The 24,860-nt window shown below is 41.6% G+C and overlaps 1 protein-coding gene across 3 annotated transcripts in view; it reads right to left on the reverse strand.

Moving 5' to 3' along the window:
* Nucleotides 1-413: 413 nt before the first annotated feature.
* Nucleotides 414-24,860, reverse strand: part of LOC116891146 (cytochrome P450 2C70) — a 29,782-nt gene continuing 5,335 nt past the window's right edge. Inside the window, exons 4-9 of one of the 3 annotated variants that reach the window (XM_032891895.1) lie at nt 15,806-15,966; nt 13,285-13,458; nt 12,290-12,431; nt 6,940-7,127; nt 3,679-3,824; nt 414-820 (exon numbers count right to left, since the gene is read on the reverse strand). In XM_032891895.1, coding sequence (XP_032747786.1) covers nt 643-820; nt 3,679-3,824; nt 6,940-7,127; nt 12,290-12,431; nt 13,285-13,458; nt 15,806-15,966 — 989 coding nt within the window. In that variant the 3' untranslated portion in view covers nt 414-642. Of the gene's footprint in view, nt 825-3,678; nt 3,825-6,939; nt 7,128-12,289; nt 12,432-13,284; nt 13,459-15,805; nt 15,967-24,860 lie in introns of all 3 variants that reach the window. The other 2 variants (XM_032891896.1, XM_032891897.1) reach the window with 2 other exon arrangements.

Below are 24,860 nucleotides of genomic sequence, written 5' to 3' on the forward strand. Positions count from 1 at the left end.
GTTAACTTTAATCCCACATGCAGGGATTCTTGAAAACTGGGAAATTCAAGTTTTATTGCATGTTACTTCCCTTGGTAGGCATGATTTTCCCCTGTTATCTCCCTGTGTGCACACACATCTGCCTAGTGTGTTTACATACATTACCACGCATATCACTTATGAAGAAGTTTACAAAAGAAATGTAACAAGTTGTGGAGGAAAGAGAAAATGTATACATGACACACTGTCGAGAGATTATTTTCCTAGATAGTGACATAGGAATGAGTCACCAGTGATTTGGTTCCATGGTGGGTTAGTTTTCTTAAAAATCACAGTGTTAAGTTCTGATCGTTAACTTTTACTAAAACAAGACATGAGATCAGTAATACGCTTTCCACTAGAAATGCCCTCAAATGAAATCGTGGCTAGTGATCTGACACACACTACAAAAAAACTTTATTAGTGCTGAAACAGTGAAGTTTTTTCACATATGAAAAATTGGAACTGGTTCACAAAGAATTGAAAAAAATGTAGTACAGTTCAGAGGTAGCATCCCTGCCATTCAGGAAGGACTGCCAAGTTACAGGTGCACAGGACAGGAGGACCTGTTTGCTCACAAGTAGAAGCAGGGTCTCAGTCATCTGTGTGAAAGACTATGCCGCTTCAGACTGGGATGAAACAGAGCTCAAAGGGTGGGGGCACAGACAATAAACCAGGTTGAACTGGGGTGGTGTCGATGTCCTCTGGATTGACAAGAGGTTTTAAAGTAAAATGCTGTAAAATGCTGGTCAGGATTAAGAACATCTCCATGCGGGCTAAACCTTCTCCAATACAGGCTCTTCTTCCTAAAAGGGACATGCAACTGGTAAGTCATTGATTCCTCATAATTCTGATTCTGCCTGAACACACATAGAAAATATGTTATGAGTGAATAATTAACATAAACTAGTTACCTAACAACTGATTGTATTTCTTCACTGTTCTGATTTCTTTCCTTCCTTTCCTCAGGAAAATGCCTTTTCTTTTCTTCTTTTAACCATTTTTTGTTTGTATTTTACATTTTTATTTTCATAACCTGGTTTTGTGTGTGTGTGTGTGTGTGTGTGTGTGTGTGTGTGTGTGTGTGTGTGAATTCATGATAACAGTCCTGGTTGTCCTGGAGATGTCCTGGAGCTCTCTTTGGAGACGAAGTTGGCCTTGAACTCAAAGAGATCCACTTTGCCTCTGCCGCTGCCTCTGCCTCTGCCCCTCCCCCTTGCCTCTGCCCCTGCCTCTCTCCGCCCTCTCTGCCTCTGCCCCTGCCTCTCTGCCTCTCTGACTCTCTGCCTCTGCCTCTCTGCCTGTGCCTCTGCCTCTGCCTCTCTGCCTCTCTCCTGCATCTGCCTCTGCCTCTCACTCTCTGCCTCTGCCTAGGACTCTCTGCCTCTGCCTCTCTGCCTCTGCCTCTCTGCCTCTCTGCCTCTGCATCTGCCTCTCTGCCTCTGTGCCTCTGACTCTGACTCTGACTCTGACTCTGACTCTTACTCTGACTCTGACTCTGACTCTGACTCTGACTCTGCATGGTTGATTATTCTTGTGTGTGTGTGTGTGTGTGTGTGTGTGTGTGTGTGTGTGTGTGTGTGTGTACAAAAAGAAATCTTACTAAGTGCACTTATTTTTGCTCATGTGTATTTTTATATTTTGCTGTTAATTATTTATTTTCATACATGAAAATACATGTAAGTAAATTTCAGTTTCACTTACTATTCCACTCATACCTCCTAGGTTCCTCCACACCATCTTCAAACTAAGTTTTGATCTCACTTTTATGTCACATGGTTCTTTGTCTTGTTTTGGCTCTATGACCAGCTGAGTTTGACCAGGAACACTGCCGTGGTCATGAGTGTGAGGCATGGGCATGAGCACACCAGCACACGCACACACACACACACACACACACACACACACACACACACACACACACACACACACGCCAGTATAGAAATTTATATGATACAAAAGTGTCCTTTTCTCCTATCCCCCAGGTCTCGGTAGCTTATTTCTACTGATCTGCTTTCTAAGGGATAACTCAAGTCATAAATCTGCTAAAAGAAAAATAATCTAAAACTGGACACGGGCAGGTGTAAAAACAAATGCTACAAAGTGTTCTGCAAATGATTATTGGAATCTAACTTCCTCTTGCTCTTTCAACTTCCCGAGACCTGAGGCATCTCTGTTTTCCCATTGCAAAGGAGATGGGCAAAAACAAGCTTCCTATGACACATTCTAGTCACTTCTCTGAGTAGATGAACAGCCACTGTTCTCTACCTCTTGTCTGTATCCCTTCAGATTCAGCTTAGATGTCATGTGGTCTGTGTAAACTTCTTAAACAAGCTTAGATACAAAATTAACACAGTGTTTGTTTGCCATAGTTGCTTCTTATGCAAAAACAGTGTCTATGAAATTTAAATTATTAGTTAGTATAAAAAAATTCAATATGAGCTCTAAGGACGAAGACTTAGTTCTTTTAATAATGCCCACAGAGTTAGGACAAGCAGACCTTTAGCACATGAGAAGTCAACAGGAACCTCACAAGGTAGATAATCCAAATTACAGCAAGGAAGACAGGGGTTAGACAGCAGGGTGGCTTTCTACCCTTTGAGAGCTTCCCTGAGCATTTCAGTGTGGACTTATGACTACAAGCATTGCCAAACACACATTTCTTACAAAACTTGAAGCAAATCTACTATTTCTGTCCATTTTAGTTAACATTTCAGGAAAGGACCTTCGACCTCCACTCTTCCTCATCCACACCGTGACAGCATTGGTTACTCTCCCTTTCTGCATTTGACTGTTATTCATCCTATATTCAAGAAGTAGCTTTCATTGGACTCCATTAGCCTAAGAGTTAGTTCCTTCAGGGTCTGAATAAACTCATAGGGTTGGACATTGGGTGATTATTTCTTCTTCTGGTTTAACACTGCCAGGTCCCAGCTCTGGCTGCTGCCTATATTTCTCTACAATACATAGGTTACAGTGGAAGAGTCTAAGGAGGAGAGGGTCTGACCCTACTAAGTTATTGATCCACTACAGCTTTTTGTGTGAGTCTTGAGGACTTTTCCATACTCTGTCACTTCCTCTGTTCCCATGAGGACAGTCACTTCCTTAAACTCCTTAATCACACATTAGAGTGGAACAATCTTTTCTGAGACCATTTCAAATTGAAAGGTAATTAAATGGTACCTTCTGCAAGCAATTTCTCTTACAGTCTGATCACTCAGCCTGTTGTCCTTCAAAAACACCAGAGTTGCAACTACTCTATCTGGCTCCCTGAAAGGACTTGAGCATGGCACACTTTCACAGAATAATCTTTTCCTTTATTACCTTTGTTTCCTTCACACACTGTACCACTGGATCTGAGCCTGAGTTGTTACATGTAAGGTGTTTATTCCTTGGGTTTACAGTGACTGGCTCCTTTGGGTGGAAAGGAAGTCCTAATTAGAATAGGATTTCTTCCAGTAGGAGCTATCAAGAAGTTCATCCCTGAGTCACAGAGCAGAATCAGTGGGTGGAGCCTCTAATCCAATAAGCAGCAGCCATCACTTGGGCAGTGCTGCCTCTGGCCTCGTGAAGATGGCTATTCATGCCACCCATGGGATTCTTCATGCACAGCCCTGCTCACCTCACCTGGGCCCTAACACATAGGAACACAAAGCTTGCTTGCCTGCTGAGAAAGCCATGAAGTAGTCACTCTTCTTGAAGTTGCCTTTCTCATCGAGAAAATGGCCAGGGTCGAACTTCTCTGGGTTGGGAAATTCTTTGTCATCGTGCAGGGCAGAAGTCAGACATGCCATTACGCTCGTGCCCTGAAAGAAAGAGAGCAAAAGTCATTTATGAAGGGGGACATGGAATCTTAAAACAATTCAGACGTCTCTCCTTCGATCTCTTAGCTCTGGGACGAGCAGATTGAGACAGAAAACTGAAGTCATTTGTTCCATGTCAAGAGAGCACATCAATACCAGCCCTAACAGTCCTAAATCCTGTAATGCTCATCAAAGGTCTCTCTGTCCATTGACTTCACAGCCATCCTCACTAGTCTGTGATCTGATGCCAGCAGATTGCAGAATTAAAGTGCTCTTTGGAGTGCATGAATCTTGATACTCATTCAGCTTGTCATCTCACGGGGCAATACAACTGAAAATCCATCTCAACTCAGTGGAAGAGGGGGTGAAAAGATTGTCGGAGCCAGCAGGGTGAAGAACATCAAGGAAATAAGGCCTTCCAAACACAAGGGGACTTAGGCTGGGGAGATGGCTCAGTGGTTAAGGGCACTGGCTACTTTTCCAGAGGTCCTGAGTTCAATTCCCAGCACCCACATGGTGACTTACAACCATCAGTAATGGGATCTGATGGCCTATTCTGGTGTGTCTGAACACAGCTACAGTGTACGCATATGAATAAATCTTCTTTAAAAAAAAACACAAGAGGACTTACATGCCATATGAATTCAAATCACAGAGACTATAGCAGCATGCCCACGACCTTCACAGGTCTAAGTCAGATATGTTCATAGTGCCGAGAGGAAAGGTCAACACAAGCCCCAACCCTAACCCAGAAGCTATCTCAAGTTAACAAGCACTCGTTAAAAAAAAAAAAAAAGTGTTTTCCAACAGGATCTCACTAGGAAAATAAATGCCACTTAGGGCAAGTCTGCTGCCAAGCAGAAGATAGCCAACAGAAAAAAGAATTCTCAGTGGTAACTGGGAGGGTTTCTCTTTTGATTTGGTTTGTTGTGGGGTGGTTTTTGGGGTTTTGTTGTTGGTAGTTGATTAGTTTGATTGTTTGTTTGTTTGTTGTCTTTTAATGCATTCTCTGGGCATTTTTTACTATTAGGTCTTTAGTTTATATATTATAGTTTCTGGTTTTGTGTTTTATGGTATTTCTGTGTGCAATTTGTGCGTCTCCCCATCTGGGTGTCTTTCATGTGCTTTCGCTTTGGCACTTTTTCTCCCATTTCTTTTGGTCTACTCTTGTTTGTTTTTGTTGTTACTGGGTTCTTTTTTGTTTTGTTTTGTTTTGTTTTTGTTTTTAGTTGCTTGTTTATTATCTAATCGGAAAAATAAAAGGTATAAACTTGTGTAGCTATGGAGATGGGGAGATCTGGGAGGAGTTGGAGGAAGGGAAACTGGTCCAAATACATTTTTTTAAATATCTTTTTCCATATAAGAGAAGAAAATTAAATTCATTTCATTGACTTTGGAATGAAATGTGAGTCATTTTCAAAGCCTCCTGAGCATTTTCTTCAACATCTTTCAGTTCTATTAGGTGAGCAGCTGGAAAGAAGCTCCCATAGCCACCATGAAAAGGGAGAAATGAGAGTCACGGGGACTGAAAAATTCTTGGCCAATGTGAAAGGGACATATGCTTGTCTAGATTTAGAGCAGTCATACAAAACTTCTAACTATAGCTGTGACGAATATATTTGAGCACTCAAAGGAATCATTGCAAAGAATGTACAGAAGATGAGGCATTTTCTAAGTCACAGGGGTTGCCATTAATATAGCCAAATACTACAGAGTATCAAGGTATTCATAAATGGAAACAACAAAGACATAAATTCTAGAATTTAAAAAAATCTGATTGAAATGTTACTACACAAAATTGAAAGCATTAGAAGACTAAGCATAAAGACATGAACTTAGAGACCTGTAAACCGGAGTAAACGTGTGTGTGTGTGTGTGTGTGTGTGTGTGTGTGTGTGTGTGTGTGTGTGTGTGTGTGCTTGGAGTAAAACTTGAGCAGAAATATTCTGGAACAAATATTCTGGAACATGAATATTCTGGTCCTTGAAAAAAGAAAACAGTACAAAGTGGGTTTTTCGTTACTGTGGTATTGTGCAGAGGGCAGGTTCCAGGGGGGGGAGATTGAATGACTATATCTTGGCTATAAAGCTTTAGTCTCCCTGCCTAGAAAACCGGTGACAAGCTTCCCATGTAAGGTTCACACAGAAGCTGAAAGGGAGAAGGGTACATCCCAGAAGCAGAATGACCAGAGTAGGAGAGCCCTAAACTTTCTGGGTGTGATCACCAACATCTCTAGAGACATCATGAACTAGGCATGTTTGGGTCAAACATTAAAATGTCTAATGAATTATTCAAAACATTCCCTCATACCCCTAACCAATATAATCTCAGACAGAAATGTTATGTCTTTATCTCCAGCAAACTTGGAACCCAACTAATGTTAATCAATGTTCAATAATATTAATAATGTAGAGGCTAGGGAGATGGCTCCGTGGAGAAAGTGCTTCCTAAGCAAGTATGAGGACTAGGCATGCATTTGTGGGGCCAAAATTAGCTGTGTGACGTTTTAAATTTGTGAGTTAATTGAAATACATTTTTATTGATAAAATACTAAGTGTTGGTTAAAACTAGGTAGGAAATAGCAGCACAAGCTTATAAACTCCACTGCTTAGGAGGCTGGAGCTGGAATACTATTTTGAAGTCCAAATTAAAATCTAGTCTCCAAATAAATTATGTAGACTGATATGTATATAAAAACAATAGCAATGTATAAGGTATAATACCAACTTACTGAACTTCATAAGTGAGTTTCCCCAAAGTAAGGAAGAAGAAAGATAGTTAGATTGTACTTCTCCCAAGTAAATCAAACAGAAAATATTGGGGGAGATGGAAATACAGAATTGTGGTTAATTGATAATAGTAAAACCCACTGGAAAGCAAGGATGTGGACCACAGATTGAATTATCAAATATCAGGGAACTGACAAGTTCGTGAGAATGCAACCATATTAGAAAACCATATCAACAAAAGTCAGGCAAAGGAGCATAGAGTGAGAGGGCTGGGATGCCTGGGGTATGGTTCTGGAACCCTTCTAGAAGGACAAGCTATCTGTAATCACATTACTTAATTATTGGCAGGCAAACTGACCAATGAGGAGCACCAAGGAAATGCATCTCACCTTGGGAATGTGGTATCCTCTGAACTCCACATCCTGCGTTGTCTTACGAGGCAAGGGAATGGGAACAAAATCAATGTATCTCTGGATCTCATGCAGCACAGCATCCGTATAAGGCATGTGGTTCCTGTCCTGCATGCAGGGTCTCCGGTGTCTACCGATCACGCGAGTAATTTCTTCCTGAATTTTAGCTTATAGGGTAGAAATCATGGTTTTTATAAAATGAAAAAGAATTATCCTTTCTATGATTTTTGATCGTTTTCTAGTTGGGATAGGAAGTAGAGAGCTAAATTCGTCCATTTTGCAAGAGGAGAAAACCTAATATAGAGATAAGATTCTGTATATGAGATACTTGTGGATCCACCACAGAATTCCTAAAGACTATAAACACGTTCAGCAAAGTAGTAGAATAGAAAGTTAATGTATGAAATCAATGCCTTTTCCATATATCAATAACAAAAATGAGAAACAAATAGCAAATAAGCACATTGAGAATAATGTCACACATACATACACACACAGACACACACACAGACACATACACACACACATACACATAGACACACACACACGTACACACACACACACACACAATAAGACATGCAGTGCAGTGGGGGGGAAAGGACAGCCTATTCATTAAATAGTGTTGAAAGGACTGGCTATCCATTTGCACAAGAATGAAATTATATCCATGTCTTTCAGTATACGCAAAAGTCAACCCAAAGTAGATCAAAGCCTTTAATTGAAGCCTGAAATTCTGATGCTTCTAGGGAAAATATCAAGAATGCCCTTCAAGACATAGACGTAGGCACAAACTTTCTGAACAAAATTTTTACTGCAGGGCACTGGCCTCAAGAATCAACAGACAGAACTAAATAAAATCAAAGGATTCTGCACAGCAAAAACAAACAAGCAAACAAACGAATAACCCAACTACACAAAAACCTAACAGAGAATCCCCAGAATGGGATAATCTTTGCCAACTATCTTCCAGACAGGGGACTATAGTTCGGAAATGACAAAGAACTGTAAAAAAAACACACACACACACACACACACACACACACACACACACACACACACACACACACACACAGAAAATCTACCAATCCGCAAGTCGGCAGATGAAATGAATATAAATTTCTCATAAGAAGAAACAAAGTTGGATAAGTAGTATTTGCTTAGGTGTTCAACACCCCTAGTCGTCAGGAAAATGCAAATTAACACTTCTTAATGAGTGCTAATAAGATGCTGTCTCACCCAGAATACACTGCTGATGGGAGTGTAAATTAGTACAGCCATCATGAAAATTATTATGGAGGTTCCTCAATGGTTTCAAAAGTGATCTATCACATGACCCTTCAATACTACTCCTGAACATGCATCCAAGAACCCTGTATGCTATGACAGACACATTTACACATCCTTGTTTATTGAAAGCAAAGAAATGGAACCAGCCTAGATTCCATTAACAGATGAAGGAGTGACTAAAAGGTAGGACACATAAAGAATGGAAGGATTTTCAGCAGTGAAAAAAAAGTTACAACATAAAGTTGATCAATAAAAAAACCACTACCCAAAGATTACACAGGGACAGACCCATGGCTCCAGCTGGGTATGTAGCAGAGGAAGGCCTTGTTGGGCACCAATGGGAGGAGAAGCCCTTGGTTCTACTAAGGCTGGACCCCCCCCCCAGTGCAGGGGAATGTCAGGGAGGTGGGAAGGGGGTGGTTGGGGAGGGGAACACCCTTATAGAAGAAGGGAAGAAGGGTGGGATAGGGGGCTTATGGCCTGGAAATCAGGGAAGGGAATAACATTTGAAATGGAAATAAAAAATATCCAATAAAAAAAGAAAATGATGTGAAACCGTAAGTACTATTAATTTTATTAGTGAAAATTTTTGTCTCCTGGGAACCTAAATGACTTATTCCATGTTATTAAAACGTTTTATTTAATAGTTGAAAAAATGATCAATAAAAGTAATAGATAAGAAAAAAATAATATTGAGGTGAACCAAACTCGGAAAGGAAAAAATTTCATGTTCTCCCTCCTAGGTGGATCCTAACCTGCTACATAGATGTAGATGAATATGAACAATTTTAAGTGTGGAGACCAAGGAAGGGTAGAATTCGATAATAAGGAAAGACAGAGTATAGGTAAAAAGAACACATGGGCATAAAGGAGGGGAAAGGCTTTGGTAAGGCTATGGGAGTTGGGGTGGTTGTAAGGGAAGGTGTACAAAGGACTTAATAGGACACAAGTCATTCATGAAATAAACGCACCGATTGATGAGGTCATCATGAAATTAAAAGGTCTCTTTAGAGCAAAGACCCCTGTAAATAAAGTGAAGAGGTAGCCTGTGGCAGAACCTTCCCCTAATGAATAAAGATTTCAGATGACCAATCACTGGGCGAGGAGTAGGCGGGACTTCTGGGTCGGAGATGGGAGGAGAGGAGGCAGGAAAAGGTGACTTGATTTTTGGTCAGGGAATACTTGGAGGGAAGCTGTAGCAAACAAGAGGCCCTAGGCTTAGAATAACTTACAAATTAGGATACTAGCTGCTGCTGCGCCCAGCGATTGTGTTACCTGTTGGTTCTAAACTAAGATTGTGTGATGTTTTCCTTCACACAGCAACTCAGCTAGGTTCCAGAGAGAAAGCATGGGTTTGCTAGAAGTACACCCCAGCTAGCCGTGTGAATTTGGATGAGTGGGGCCGGGCCTGGTAGAGACCCGGCTTGCGAACATAGTCAGGTGGGGAAGTTTCAGAACAACAGGTCAGAGAGTCTGCGGACATGAGAACAGGCCAGACCAGCCGGCCTGCCCAACGGTGGTAGCATGGTAACTTTTTTAGTATTTAACCCAACAGTAGCCACCTCCACACAACAGGACAGGAGAAAATCATTTTCAGCTACACACCTAATGCAGGACTGATATCTAGAATTTACAATGAACACAAAACTCTAAATACAAAACAAATAATCCAGTCTAAACGTGGGCTACAGTTCTGAACAGAGGTCTTTAAAATGAAGCGTAAGTGGCCGGTAAAGTTTTGTTGAGTTTTTTAAGTATTCAACATCATGAACCGTCCTGGAAACACAAATCAAAACTACTTTGAGAATGCATCTCACTCCATCGAGAATGGCTATAATCAAGAAATCTAATATCAAATGCAGTTGAGGGTACGATAAAAAACTAACCACTATTTGCTGTTGGTGAGAGTGCAAACTGGCCCAAGCATTGTGGAAATCAGTGTAGATTTCTCAAAAGAACAAGAAATAGGATTACTAATGATGAAAGCATACCACTCTTTGGTATTTTCCCAAAACACTATCATACTACAGAGGTACTGGCTCATACATGTTCATTGCTGCCCTATTTGCAATAGCTAATGAGTATAGAAATTTCTCGAAAAGGCTGGAAATAAAATTCTTAATAACCCAAATATAAAAACCCGAATAGAAAGATTATGTTTACTATGTTCTACATTAGATCTTTACTTTGAAGCAAATGAAAACACATACACGCCCATTTGAGAGTGAATGAGGACATGCCATTCTATGTAAATGAATCTCCATGAACAGCAGGTATAATGACTTAGGGAACACGGGAGTTGTCCTTAAAGACACTTTAGGGTACTTTCCCTAAAGACTCTATTTCTTACTGCAGAGAAACTTCCTTACACAAGTCCAATGCTGCTCTACTCACAAAGGCTAGGATATGTAATCAGTCAATGTGTTGGTGAATGGATAATCACAATGCTATACCTATACAGGGTGGTACGTCATTCAGCTGTGGACAAAAACGAGATTATAAAATTGCAAGTAAGACTACAGAATGAGAATACATATTGAATGAGGCAATCCAGGCCCAAAAGAGGCAAATGCCGCATACTCTTTCATAACTTGATTTTGATTAGCTTTCAATCAATCTTAGTAGGACAACATTCATGTCTGGTACTGCAAGGCAGGGCAAAGGGTTAAGAATGTCACAGGCACTCAAGGGGGAGCTGTTGATTTGCAAAATTAATATGATGTGCCCATCCAATTGTCTTCTAAAGATTTATGTTTATATCTATAGATTGATGTTTCTCCAGATTTCAGTCAGAGAATCTTCCTACAGCTGATAGAGGTTATTGTAGAAACTAGACAGTGAGGATAAAATAAGTGATTTTTAAATGCTTTTAAATGCTCAGCCATGAATGATACATCCACATCAGCCCCTCTAAAACTATTGATTTATTGAGGGAGAAGAAAACCAGACTTGAAAGTACCAGAGGGACCTGTAGGATGATGTCTTTACGCAAGTGAAGGCAGGTACAAGATAGAATGAGGCCTGTCATTGGACAAGAAGGAAGGATGGGCGGGAGAAAAGTTTTAGAGAGAAGGAGGAGGAGACTGGAGCGAAAGAGAGAGCAGCAGAGAGAACATGGAGGCGGATGTTAAGATTCCTCTCTGCACATTTACAGGTTGCTATTGACATTCTTAAGGGATGGATTACACAGGGCTTTGTATGTCTAGAGGAGCAAATTATATCTTATCAATTGGGTCAGAGGTTATTGTGCTGCGTGTTCTTTCATGTGATGATTTAGTTGAATTCAATAAAGTATGTGGTGGCTGGAGACATTGGGCTGCCACAGATTTGGGATATATATGTCTGACATAGTGACAACCTGCCTTGGGAACTAGATGGGTGGAGAGATTGCTGCCAAGCTCAGAGAGTAGCCATCAGCAGTGTGATATGGGATGGAGTAAAGTGGGTGAGATGGTTTGCTGACTGAGATGAACATATCTAACAGATGTCTTGGGGCGTGACAGAGTCAGATCTAGTGCGGGACAGAAGACAACATTTTTACATAATTTTACAGCAACAGGGACCAGTTGGGAAGAGGAAGGGAATTATTGGGAGGGAGAGAGAAGAATGGAGGAATAATCAAAATAGTTATACATGTAGGGAAATGTTGTAATGAAGCACATCATTGCCTATAATTAATACGTGCTAACAAAAGTTTAGTAAATACTTCTGAAAAAACAAGCATTTATTAACATGTAGGGAAAAATGTGAGAAGGATGATAGTTCTATTCAGACCATAACACAAGCTCTGTGTTCTTCCCAACACAAATCAATGACTCCACATCATTACCAGGGAGAGTAATGGCCACCGCCCTTCTATTCCCTGCTTTACCTTAGCTATTACATTTGTTCTTTCCTGAGGTATAGTTTGAATTGAATTCATCCAATGGTGGGTAAGTGCATTATTATTCATGCAATTGTTGCTAGTCTATTCAAGGAAAGAGTGGAGAAGTTTCTAGTGCTACCCATTTCTACTGGACACCCCTTGCCCATCTGATCATACCTGTGACCTCTGGGTACTTCAGCAAGAGCAAAAGCCCATATTTTATTGTGGAACTCGTTGTCTCTGTTCCTGCTCCAAAAAGATCACCTATGGTGACAATCAGGTTGTCCATGGTAAATTCAGACTTTTCATTGTGTTTTTCCTAATAATTTTGGAGGAGAGAAATTAGTTTTGTTTGTTTGTATGTTTGGTTGGTTTAAAGGCTTACGATGCTACGATGCTGCAAGCATTTTGTAGAAAAGCTAGACATTAGAGTGTTCTAGCTTAGGATTCCTTCACATGGTTATAACACAATCAATGGGGCAAAATTCCAAGTTTTTTCTTGTGACTCACTCTCACCCACTAAGGAAATTAATTCCTCTGTCATGCTTTTCAAGGTAATGTGTATTGAGGCACTTAGAAACACCATCAGTTCTAGCGCCTGTTAACTCTTCATTATGCTTAAAGTCTCCGGGACTACACACATACAAACTCTATCACTATTTTTATCTCTTCATTCCACACATCTACCACCATAATTCAAATTAATGTCTCTTTTTCAAAGTTAGTTCACTTGATGACCACAATTACCATCCTCTAGCTTATCCTCCTGTTGATCTAAACTGGAGTTTCCTCAAAGCCTAGTTCAACTGCAAAGAGTTCCCTGAGTATCTTTAAAAAAGAATCCTGTGTTCCCTAAGTCATTCCACCTGCTGTTCATGGAGATTCATTTACATAGAATTACATGTTATCATCACCTTGAATGGATGTGTATGTGTTTTCATTTGCCTCAAAGAAAAGAGCTAACCTCAAGCATAGTAAACATAAATTTTCTAATTCTAAATAAACTGAGAATCTGAATGATCCCCGAATATAATTTGCCTAAGAAATTGTTTCCACAAGCAATGAATATATCAACAGAAGGAACATTAGTTGGGACATCCCACTTTCACCAAGACAACATGAGCTGAGTCAGAACACCCACAATGTGAAGTAGCAAGTCAAGGCACTTGTACCTTTTCCATTTTAATCAGGAAATAGTCAATAAAGTCCTGAGGGTTACTGAGGTTCAGAGACGCTCGATGCCTGTTTATTTCCATCAAGATGAACTTTTTCTGTTCAGTCACATCTTTTAAGAATTTGTTATGGATTCCCGGGAGATAGTATAGAACAGGATAGGCACTGCACAACTAGAAGAGAAACAAATGCATTCATACAATCAGCAAACCTTCCGGGCCATAACTAGCTGTCCAATACTTCATAAAGGCGAGTTTCACATGCCTCCCTGTGCTCCTAGATGCCCCAGCATTTGGAGAAACAGGCACAACATGGATCAAATTATCAGATCTACCATGTGCACACAGCCTGTACAGCAACTCCAAACCACATTTAATTCCTGACAACAGATTTTCCAGAGGAGTGTACGGGCTAATGCTACTGTCCCATCTGTCCTGTTGAGAACACTGAGATGCGGAATGACTAGTCAGAAATTCTGAGGCAACAAACTAGTGATAGCAGGGATAGACACAGTCTATATATATCCCGGTTTACCTGCTGCATACTTCACCAGTCACCTGAAGAAATGGAAACACTAGTAGACATGCTAAAGTCGAAGTAGAAATCTCATCAGATTCCGCCCCTATATGAGTAAAGACCCCAGAGAGAGGGAGAATTAAACCTCCCCAGGGATGTCTCCTAATCAGTTATATAATATCAAGTTATCAGCCCTGAAGTACATAAATGCAACAACACTTAACAAACCAGGCAGGTTTTACTAATAGATAGATATTTATCTTTGTATATATGTAACAAAATTTAAAAGGAAAAAAACCCTTGGATTTTAATGAGAGCAAGGGGGGGCAAGTACATGGGAGGAACTGGGTGAGAAAAAAAGGAAAGGAAAAATGATGTGATTATAATCGCAAATATATGTGTAACATCTGCCTCCATGTTCTCTCTGCTGTATATATTTCATTACACACACACACACACACACACACACACACACACACACACACATACACACACATACACACACACTTTAAAACACACCAAGTGCCTAGCTATTTAAAATCTGTATTTTTTTTTAATTTGGGAAAAGTATGGAGTAGGGACATTCTATATTCAACTGCCATCTTATTATGAAATATTACTTAAACCGTTTTAATGAAATAAAGCAAGCCAGAGCTGCTCGAATAATGTGCTTCACATGGCTGGGATTCAACTCCTTGCCCCACAAATAAAACAGCTAAACTATTTATCCCCCATTGCCCTTGTTTCGTGGAACATATTTTGCCATTATAGTCTATAGAAACAAGATTGGCTGTGGTCCTACAGTATAGGTTAGAAACATCTTCTGGCCAGGCACCATAGTAAGAAATGCGTTCTGTAGCCTAAATATCTATTCCCCAAATATTGAGCAAAATCAAGAAAGTGTCGCTGTTGCTGCTGTTGTTGCTGTTGCTGCTGTTTTTGCTGTTGCTGTTGTTGTTTTCTTGTTGTTTTCCAAAAGAAATGCTTTGATAAAAATAAAACCCTCTCAATGCTAGCAGCAAACCACCGAACTGAGAACAGGAACCCCCTGGGGGAAATTAGAGGAAGGATAGAAAGAGGTAAAGGAGCTTTCAACCCCATAAAAACAACAATGTCAACCAACCAGAGCTTCCAGGGACTAAGCCACTACTGAAAGACTATACATGGACTGACCCACGGCTCCAACTGCATATGTAGCAGAGAATAGCCTTGTTGGGGCACAAGCAGAAGAAGAAGCCTTTGGTTCTGCCAAGGTTGGACCCCCCCCCCAGTGCAGGGGAATGTTGGGGAGGGCAATAAGGGGAATGTATAGGGGGAATACCCGTAGGGGGCAGGGGAAGGGGAGGGAATGGGGGCTTATAGACAGAAAACCAGGAAAGGGAATAACCTTTGAAATGTAAGTAAAGAAATACATAATAAAAATTTTTAAAAAATGAAACCCTCTGATACTACAATTTTTTCTATTCATATCATATTTCATATCATCTTTTCCCCTTAAGTTTTAAATGAGGCAGATAATTCGTAAATTGGTTAGGAATCATAAAAACACAAAAATGAACAATAATAAATAACCTAGAAATTTTGTGAACAAGAGGCAACCTAAAGCCACCTAAACCATCTTGATATACTTTTGGTTGGCTTTTTCTTCGCAGTTTTCTTGTTTTGTTCTGTCTGTCTGTCTGCCTGGTTTTGAAATGTTTATGTCAGGGTAACCTTACATGGCCTGAATTTTATTATGCAGCCCAGGCTGTATCACTACACCCAGCAATTTAGTGGCCTCTAAGCAAACAGTAAGCTAATATTGGGTCTCGAGAGACGATGGTTCAGAAGTTAAGAACATGGGCTGCTGTTGCAGAGGCTCCAAGTTCAGTCCTAAGCACTTGGGTCACGTAGCCCACAACCACCTATAACTCAAGTTCCAAGAGATCTAAAACCTTCTCCTGGAGGGTGAGAGGACAGACCAGGGTACATGATATTTCACATATAAATAGAGCTGAACCTCACCTGGGCCCAAGGAGATGCTAAAATTTCAATTTTTGTATGGAAATTCTCTATGAATTTTTGGAATTTCTCATCACTGTAGTCAAAACGGTGCTGGAAAATGACACTGGAGATCACATTGCAGGGAACACAGGCCAGAAGGAAGCTGGGGTCACAGGGGGACCCTAGAAGAAAGGGAATTAGAAGTTAATAGACAATCCTCATACGGGCTTTAAGTTTTCAGATTGAAACAGGAGAGAGAGCCACCTAGTGAAGAATCAGACCCTCTGACCTCTGCAGACATGAGAGACACTATTCTGGGCTCCCCAAATAAACTATCTGATGTGCTCCATCTACTCTGCGGTCTCCAACTGTTCTCTTATTTTTACCACACTCCGAAAGTCCTCATTCTGAAGAGGACAAAACATGAAGATAGATAATTTAAAAATATTTATAAATGTGTGCAACCTAAAGCTAGGTGCTGATAGTTCCTCACCATGCCTACACAAACCTTAATAACTTCGTTCTTTAAATCGCTTTATTTTCTTCTAAAAACTTTTACGTTTCGTTAAATTTAAAACAGCCAGTGTGTGTTATATGCTTTAAACTTGTGAAGGAGACAATCACATTCTCATCACAGTACATCTTACGTTTACAGCCCATCTACTTTCACCATGCCCTGGGCAGTTCCATGACAATGAGGGCTCCTCAGTTTCCCAGGGTAGCTTGGACTGCAGAAAGTAGGGCAGGCTGATACACAGGGCTGGGGGCGGGGGAGCAGGGGAGGGGAAGGGGATGGGGGAGGAGGGGAACATGATCTGGTATTGGGTGGGGGGAAAGAACTGAAGCCCTGAGGACCAGCAGAAAGAATGGAAACAGGCGACCTCGAGAAGAAGTTGGGAGGACACTCTAGAATATACCAGAATCCTGAGAAGTGAGAGACCCAGGACTCAAAGGGAAGATAGTAGATGAAATGCCCTACAGTGGGGAGAGGAAACTTATTGAACCCACCTCCAGCAGAAAGACAGGATATCAAGTGAGGGATGGGGTTGCTATCCCACAGTCAAAGCTCTGTCCCATAATTCTTCCTGTCTGAAAGAAATTCAGGGATGGAAATGGAGATGAGCCTGAGGAAAAGAAGGTCCAATGACAAGCCCAAAGTGGGATCCAGCTCAAGGGGAGGCTCCAAGACCTGATACCATTACTGAGGCTATGGGGCATTCACAAAAAGGGACCTACCATGACTGCCCTCCAAAAGACACACCAAGCAGATGCATCTGACTCAGATGCAGATATGTGCACCCAACCAACGAACAGAAGCTGCTGACCCCTCTGGATGAATTAGGGAAAAGCTGGAGGAAGGTAAGGAGGAGGACAACCCTGTAGGAGGACCAGCAGTCTCAATTAACCTGTACCCCTGGGATCTCTTAGACACTGGATCACCAACCAGGCAGCAACCAGGCACCACCAGCTGAGCTGAGACCCCCAACACATATACAGCAGAGGACACTCAGATCTGGGTTCAATCAGAGAAGATGCACCTAACCCTCAAGAGGCTGGAGGCCCCAGGAAGTTTAGAGGTCTGGTGGGGTGGGTGGGGTAGGGACATCCTTGTGGAGACTGGGGAAGAGGTATGGGATGTGGAGCAATCAGAGTGGACCGGGAGGGCAAGAAAATCTGGAGTGTGAAAATAAATAAATAAATAAATAAATAAATAAATAAATAAATAAATAAATAGCAGGTTGACACATAGTGGAATGGAGAGCATATAGACTGAGATCTCCTGTGGAAATAAAAAGGGAAAACTACAAAAGTCAGACAGGGCCTTCTGATGTTGGAGGGAGTGGAAAAAATAATTTCTAATTGTCTTCTAAATACAAATCTCAGTACAAATCAATAATACAAGAAGAATCATCAACTGTGGAAGGGGTGGAAGTGATATAGGCTAGGACTTGTATCAAATTCCCAAAAACCTATTTTTTGGATCTGATACACTTCCAACTTTCATAACACAAATTCCCAAATGCTGTTTTTCACATAATCTAGCATGAAATAAAAGCAGCAGTAATTAGGGCTGGGGAAAATCAACAGACACAGGAAACATGCAATGCATTTAACAAAGCACACAAGATAATTCAAATGGGCTTTCCTTACATGGTGGTAATAGAAAGTGTAAATATACTCAGATGTTTGAAAGCATACATGGTAGTTTAGGGAACACACTAATGTAGTGCACCCAGTACCAGTTCTTACAGTCTTCCTTTACTGATTCCCTTGCACCCACATCTGGCATGTGGACTAAAGGACCCAGTATATGTTCCTTTAGCACTGGTAGGAAGGTCAACCCATGCTACTGTGGCCAATACAGGACTCCTCATCCTAGACCCACCTCTTAATCAATATGGAAATTCAGAGCACCACTTCCACCATTTACAGACCAACTACAGCATCACTCTGACCTCCAAAAAGTATCATGAAGCCATCCTTGTGCTGTCAAGTGTGCAGCATCTGCACAGGACCTCTGACTTCTGCCAATCATCACACTACAACCTCAAAAGGACACAAACAGCTGGGTATAAAAACAAAAGTTACAGAGACAATAGGTCTATGCAACCTGTTAAGAAACTTCCAGTGTTTTGAGCTATGTAATGAAGAAATGGTATTGCTAAGAGTGTGAAGTCCAATGGAGAGGTTGAATGAAGGTAAGTGTAAGCGAATGTGGGCCAGGAGATGATGGAAAGTCATAACCAAGTATAAATTTCCCTGTTCTTTCACACCATTTTCAGACAAGACTTGTATTGTATTTCATTATATTATATTATTATATTATTACATTGTTGTAATGTTATATATACAAAATCACTTCCCATATGTACATTCCTTTACTAACTCAAATTTCAAAATATTATTCATTTTTTAATTATGGTGGAGAAGAAGACTTATTATAGATAATAGAGCAGAGCCAGAGTCAGAGACTCTGGGAGTGTCTAGAGTGAACATGACCCTGAGCCAAGTCATGTGAGGGGAGGGGAAGGAGAGAGGGCAGAGCCAGGAAAGTAAAGAGTAGACCAAAATAAGGGGGGGGCAAGTAACCAAAATGGTGTGATTATATAGGGAAAAGCAGCTAGGGAGAAGTCAGCCCAGCCCCTGGGCTGGAGAAGTTTATGGTAGAGGAGCAGAGTATGTCAGGCACACCCTATGGCAGGTAGGAACCGAAGGATACTTGGAGAACCTGCTGGCCAGGCTGTTTTGATACATCAAATAGGCTCATCAGATAACCATTTGTCCCAGAGTTTGAGACCTAACATCCAAGCTTTTCTGTTGAAAATGAGTTAAAAGAAGCAATGAAATATATTCTATGACTATTTACTGCTGACATTGGGGCTTTGTTGTTGGGGACCCAAGAAAACTGGAATGCTAACCAAAGCCTGGGAAGAAAAAAAAAGACTGAAGTACGGGCTTTTCACTTTCTGTCCAGGCTGGGCTGGACTGGGGCTAGGGAATCATAGGCTGCTTTGGGACAGTTTGTGAAACTGGACTACCTGGAGCTAGCTAGCTATGTGCAAGTGTTCTAGGACTCAAAATCCCTAGAGCTGGTCAATTGCTGGAGCAGTCTGTGGTTGATTTGAAATCTGCTGGGACAGATAGATTAGGGACAGGAGGTATATCTAAAACTTTCAGGCCTAAGGTCCTGGTAGTTGTGGTTAGGGAAATCCCAAGATCAAAGATCCCACTTTCAGGAAAAGGCAGGTGGAGAAACTTAGGCATACTTATTTGAAGTTCATTTGACCTGCTAGAGGTGAATCCAAGTTGACTCCCTGAAGCTTATCAGAATAAGTATACAAAAGGAGATAAAAAATTTAGATATGTTTGTAAATTCACATATTTACTTTTATCCCTGGCTAGCTTCCAAATGAGTGAGACTGAGTCTACTCATTTAGCTTCAGCCCAATTACTGGGAAATTAGCCCTAATCTATTTTTCTAACACTAGACTGGCTGCTTCCCAAGTACTTGCTGTTTGAGTCTCACCTGGGTTATTTCTACCCCATCAGTCTGTCCTTGGAGTGGGGGTGAAGCATTTCACTCAGGCATGTGTTCCTGGTCCATCACATCTAATAGAGACCTCCTGTTCTGCCTTCTTTCTCCTCCTTTTTCTCCTTCTTTTCTCCCTTTCTTCTTCTTCTTCCTCTCCTTCTCCTCATGGTCCCTCTCTGCAGCCCCCGGCCTGGCTATAGAAGCTCTGCTTACTTCTATTCTCCACAGTAACTAGCCATAGCCTCTTTTATATAGCCAATAGCTTTAAATTGAGGAGCAAGGTTTATACAACAAAGACCGGTGTACCTGAGAATTCACTTGTCTTAGAGCAACCAGAACTTGGGGTTCATAAATTAGCATGTGTATATACAGCACCAGACCAACCTCCAACGTATGTCAGCATTGCCACTGTTTGAGGTCTGTTTCAGAAAAGGCAGTAGACTCATGCCTTTGAGTCATAGTAAAAGCATGGGGACCAAAAATTGACTCTGGGTTAAAGGCATTAGCACTCTTTCCAGAGGACTGGATATATAGATTGATCGGAGATGTTTTTAGCACAATCAAGAGAAGACCCAGCTATACCTCTCTTGGGCATATACCCAAAAGATGCTCCAACATATAACAAAGACACATGCTCCACTATGTTCATAGCAGCCTTATTTATAATAGCCAGAAGCTGGAAAGAACCCAGATGCCCTTCAACAGAGGAATGGATACAGACAATGTGGTACATCTACACAATGGAGTACTACTCAGCTATCAAAAACAATGAGTTTACAATATTCATAGGCAAATGGATGGAACTGGAAAATATCATCCTGAGTGAGGTAACCCAATCACAGAAAAACACACATGATATGCACTCATTGATAAGTGGATATTAGCCCAAATGCTTGAATTACCCTAGATGCACAGAACACATGAAACTCAAGAAGGATGACCAAAATGTGAATGCTTCACTCCTTCTTTAAAAGGGGGATAAGAATATCCTTGGGAGGGAATAGGGAGGCAAAGTTTAGAACAGAGGCTGAAGGAACGCCCATTCAAAGCCTGCCCCACATGTGGCCCATACATATACAGACACCAAACTAGATAAGATGGATGAAGCAAAGAAGTGCAGGCTGACAGGAACTGGATGTAGATCTCTCCTGAGAGACCCAGCAGAATACGGCAAATACATAGGCGAGCGCCATCATTAAACCACTGAACTGAGAACGGAACCCCCGTTGAAGGAATCTTAGAAAGGACTGAAAGAGCTGAAGGGGCTCGAGACCCCATATGAACAACAATGCCAACCAACCAGAGCTTCCAGGGACTAAGCCACTACCCAAAGACTATACATGACTGACCCTGAGCTCCACCCCCTTAGGTAGCAATGAATAGCCTAGTAAGGGCACCAGTGGAAGGGGAAGCCCTTGGTCCTGCCAAGGCTGGACCCCCAGTCAATTGGATTGTTGGGGGAGGGTGGTAATGTGGGGAGGATGGGGAGGGAACATTCCTATAGAAGGGGAGGGGGAGGGGTTAGGAGGATGTCGGCCTGGAAACCGGGAAAGGGAATAACATTTGAAATGTAAATAAGAAATACTCAAGTTAATAAAGATGGGAAAAGAAGACATTCAAAAAAAAAAAGCACTTTTATGTCTCTTCTTAGAAGACAACCAAAGAAAATTTAAAATATTGAACTTGTCACTGATAATAGTATCTGGGGCTTTACTAGCTTTTATCAGAGCTTCATTGATTGAAGTTGGAAATTTGAACTTTAGAAGTTTTAGTTGACAATAACGTAGGGAGAAAGAAATTTGAAACAGTCTTCTAACTTGTGCATCCTCGGTCTTTACATACCTTAAATTACTTTCTTAGACTTTACAACCTACATTTGTATACCTTAGAACACTTTCTTATATTTTTGGTTGTGAGTCTAGACTTTAACGGCTGAGCCATCTCTCCAGACCCTTAGAACACTTTCTTCACATAAACTTCAAACTTCTATCCAACCATTTACCATGAGGCACAGGTGGTTGATTTCTGGGAGCAATATTTGTAAAATAAACAAGTTCCTTTTAAAAGAAGGAATAAAGTTAAAAGGTTACTTTGAAACTTGTTTTGTGGATGTATCTCTTTTCAGTAAAGACCCAGTGACATTCCCGAGCAGAATGGGAAACTTGTCAGAAAAAAAAAAGTTCCAAATCACAGAGGAGAGGCATTCTTTCTTGTGGGGCAGTGGACCGTGCCGGGAAGCTTGGTATGGTTAAGTGAGTTCAGAGACCCCAGAACCCATCTGCGGTTCTGCTTCCTACCAGATTCTTATCCCAGAACACATGTCCACACTCCCCACAGAGGGACGTGACCTGTAGTCAGGTAGCCCAGAGCTGAGTTCTCCATGCTTATCTAGCGGCCCTTCCCAGACATTCTTTTCTACAAAAAGTATTTAATCTCTGGTCCACCCTGAGGAGGGGATATGCACCCATTTTCCACAATGAACAATCAATAAACAGTTTGGGACCAAAGCCTGTCTCTCTCATCAAGAACTGCCATGCGGAACATGGAAAAGGCCTTCATCCACAGAGTAGTCTCCCGCAGAAGGTCCCTCCACACTCCTGGACAATCACCCTTAAGCTAAGGACAATTGTTGGTGAGCAAAGCCAGAGTCCCATCACCCACCGCCACCCCCTCCTATCCCCTACATTCCCACCTCCCTTAGACTTCCAGCGGTGTCTGGATGTCCAGGAGTCAGGGAACCCCAGCTTCGGCCTCAACCTATGTTGTTTTGCACTAGGGCAGAGGCCCCCACCTTAAGCTGTGTTTTCCCACCCCCTGAGCAGTGTCTCCCCGCTTTTCACAAGCATCTGATGATGGTATAGGGTAAATGCAATCTAGAATATCCATTTTTGCCTGCCCCAAGTGGCGTTCCCACACCCCAGCCACAAGGCAGATCTCAAGACCATGACTGAGGACCAAGTAGGGCAAGAGGAGCTTCCTGGCACACCGGTGCGACTTTTGTAGTACCAGCAGACAAAGAGGCAGCTCCGGTTACACTTATCCAGCAGAGAGAGATGAGAAAGCAGGCAAAAGGGACAGAGTATTTTTAGTACAGACACCCAGAAAGGTGTAGCAGAGCTAGAGAGACACTTAGGGCATAGCCAAAGTGGAGGAATGGTTAGAACATGTAGAGGGGGAAAGTAGCTCAGAACGGAGACTCTAGAATTTGGGGTCAGAGTTCATGGAGGGCAGGAACCAGCAGAAACAATCTGTGCATGCTTTAGGATAGTCAGATCAGCAGCTTGGCTCCGAGAGGCTGAATTCCTTGAAAGGGAACTCATATATGCCAATCCTAGGTTCCAGTACCAGATGAATGAAACAAGAAATAGAAAAGGAAGGACATGACTGCTCCTAGGTATGGTAGAGGAGATGGTTTGTTATAGATGTAAGAGTCCATGGCCAGGATCAAATCAAAGATGTCTGGGAGATTCAGGAATGGACATGACCCTCAGCTGAACCATGTGAGGAGAGGAGGAAGGGGAGAAGGGAGAGACAGGAGAATAAAGGGTAGGTTAAAAAAAAAAACCAGGAAACCAAAATGGCTGTATTATATAAGGAAGGGCAGCTGGGAGAAGGGCAGCCCAGCCCATATGCTGAAACATTCAGGGTAGAGGATGGGAAATGCCAGCTCTACCCAGTAGCAGGTAGAGATTGAGAGGTGTCCAGAGAATCCGGCACCGATTCTGCTGTGGTATGTTAAATAGGTACCCCAGTTAGCCACAAAATATTACTCTAATACACCGACAGAGAACTCAAAGATCTGCAATGACTTTCAGACACTGTAAATTTTATATTACTAACATCAAAGACTGAGATAAATCGCAGTTAACGTTCTAGAATCCAACAAAAGTTAAACACATGAGAGTAACCAAGAAGAGATATTTGAAAATGAACTAAAAGCATAATATACACAATGCATGGAGTTTATTCCTTTCCATGTCTGTGCATAGTTTGGTACACTACATTATCACCCAAACAACTCTTACTGACACACTCACTTCGTTTCTTCAAATTATCCTCGGAGCAACCAAACTACACAAATACTCTCTGTAATGATTGCATTCTGCAACCGGATGTAGATCTGTCCTGAGAGACACAGCCAGAATACGGCAAATACATAGGCGAACGCCATCATTAAACCACTGAACTGAGGTCAGGACCCCCATTGAAGGAATCAGAGAAAGGACTGAAAGAGCTTGAAGGAGCTTGAGACCCTATATGAACAACAATGCCAACCAACCAGAGCTTCCAGGGACTAAGCCACTACTCCAAGACTCTACATGGACTGACCCTGGCCTCCAACCTCATAGGTAGCAATGAATAGCCTAGTAAGAGCATCAGTGGAAGGGAAGCCCTTGGTCCTGCCAAGGCTGGACCCCTAGTGAACAGGATTGTTGGAGGGAGGGCGGTAATGGGGGAGGATGGGGAGAGGAACAGCCATATAGAAGGGGAGGGGGAGGAGCTAGGGGGATGTTGGCCTGGAAACGGGGAAAGGGAATAACATTTGAAATGAAGATTAAGAAATATCCAATTTAATAAAGATGGAGAAAAAATTTTAAAAAATTGCATTCTGCGCGATACCAAAAATAAATGGTATAGAATATTGGTTTAAAACATAATAATTCTCCACAGAAAATAAAATAATATATTAATGATAGTTTTATAAAACATTTAAATCGTGAGGTCCTATGGACACACACACACACACACACACACACACACACACACACATATTGACCCTTATTGACCCTGACTTTATCCCCTCCTGCCTGCTCTCCAGCCCACTCTTTCTCCTCCACCATATCCCACACCTGCATGTGCACACACACTCACTGAGCTCTGTGCTGGGGCAGCTCCATCCTTTCATACTTTCCCGTGTAAACAGTCGTACACTGACACTTTACACAATTTGACCACCCTGTAACATTTCTCAAAAGGTTATCAGAAAACTTTCCTACTTTTCAAAGTTGATGCAACCAAGATGTATGTCTTCCTTCTGGGGGC

This window comes from Rattus rattus, chromosome 2 (assembly GCF_011064425.1).
Source record: "Rattus rattus isolate New Zealand chromosome 2, Rrattus_CSIRO_v1, whole genome shotgun sequence".
Lineage (NCBI taxonomy): Eukaryota > Metazoa > Chordata > Mammalia > Rodentia > Muridae > Rattus > Rattus rattus.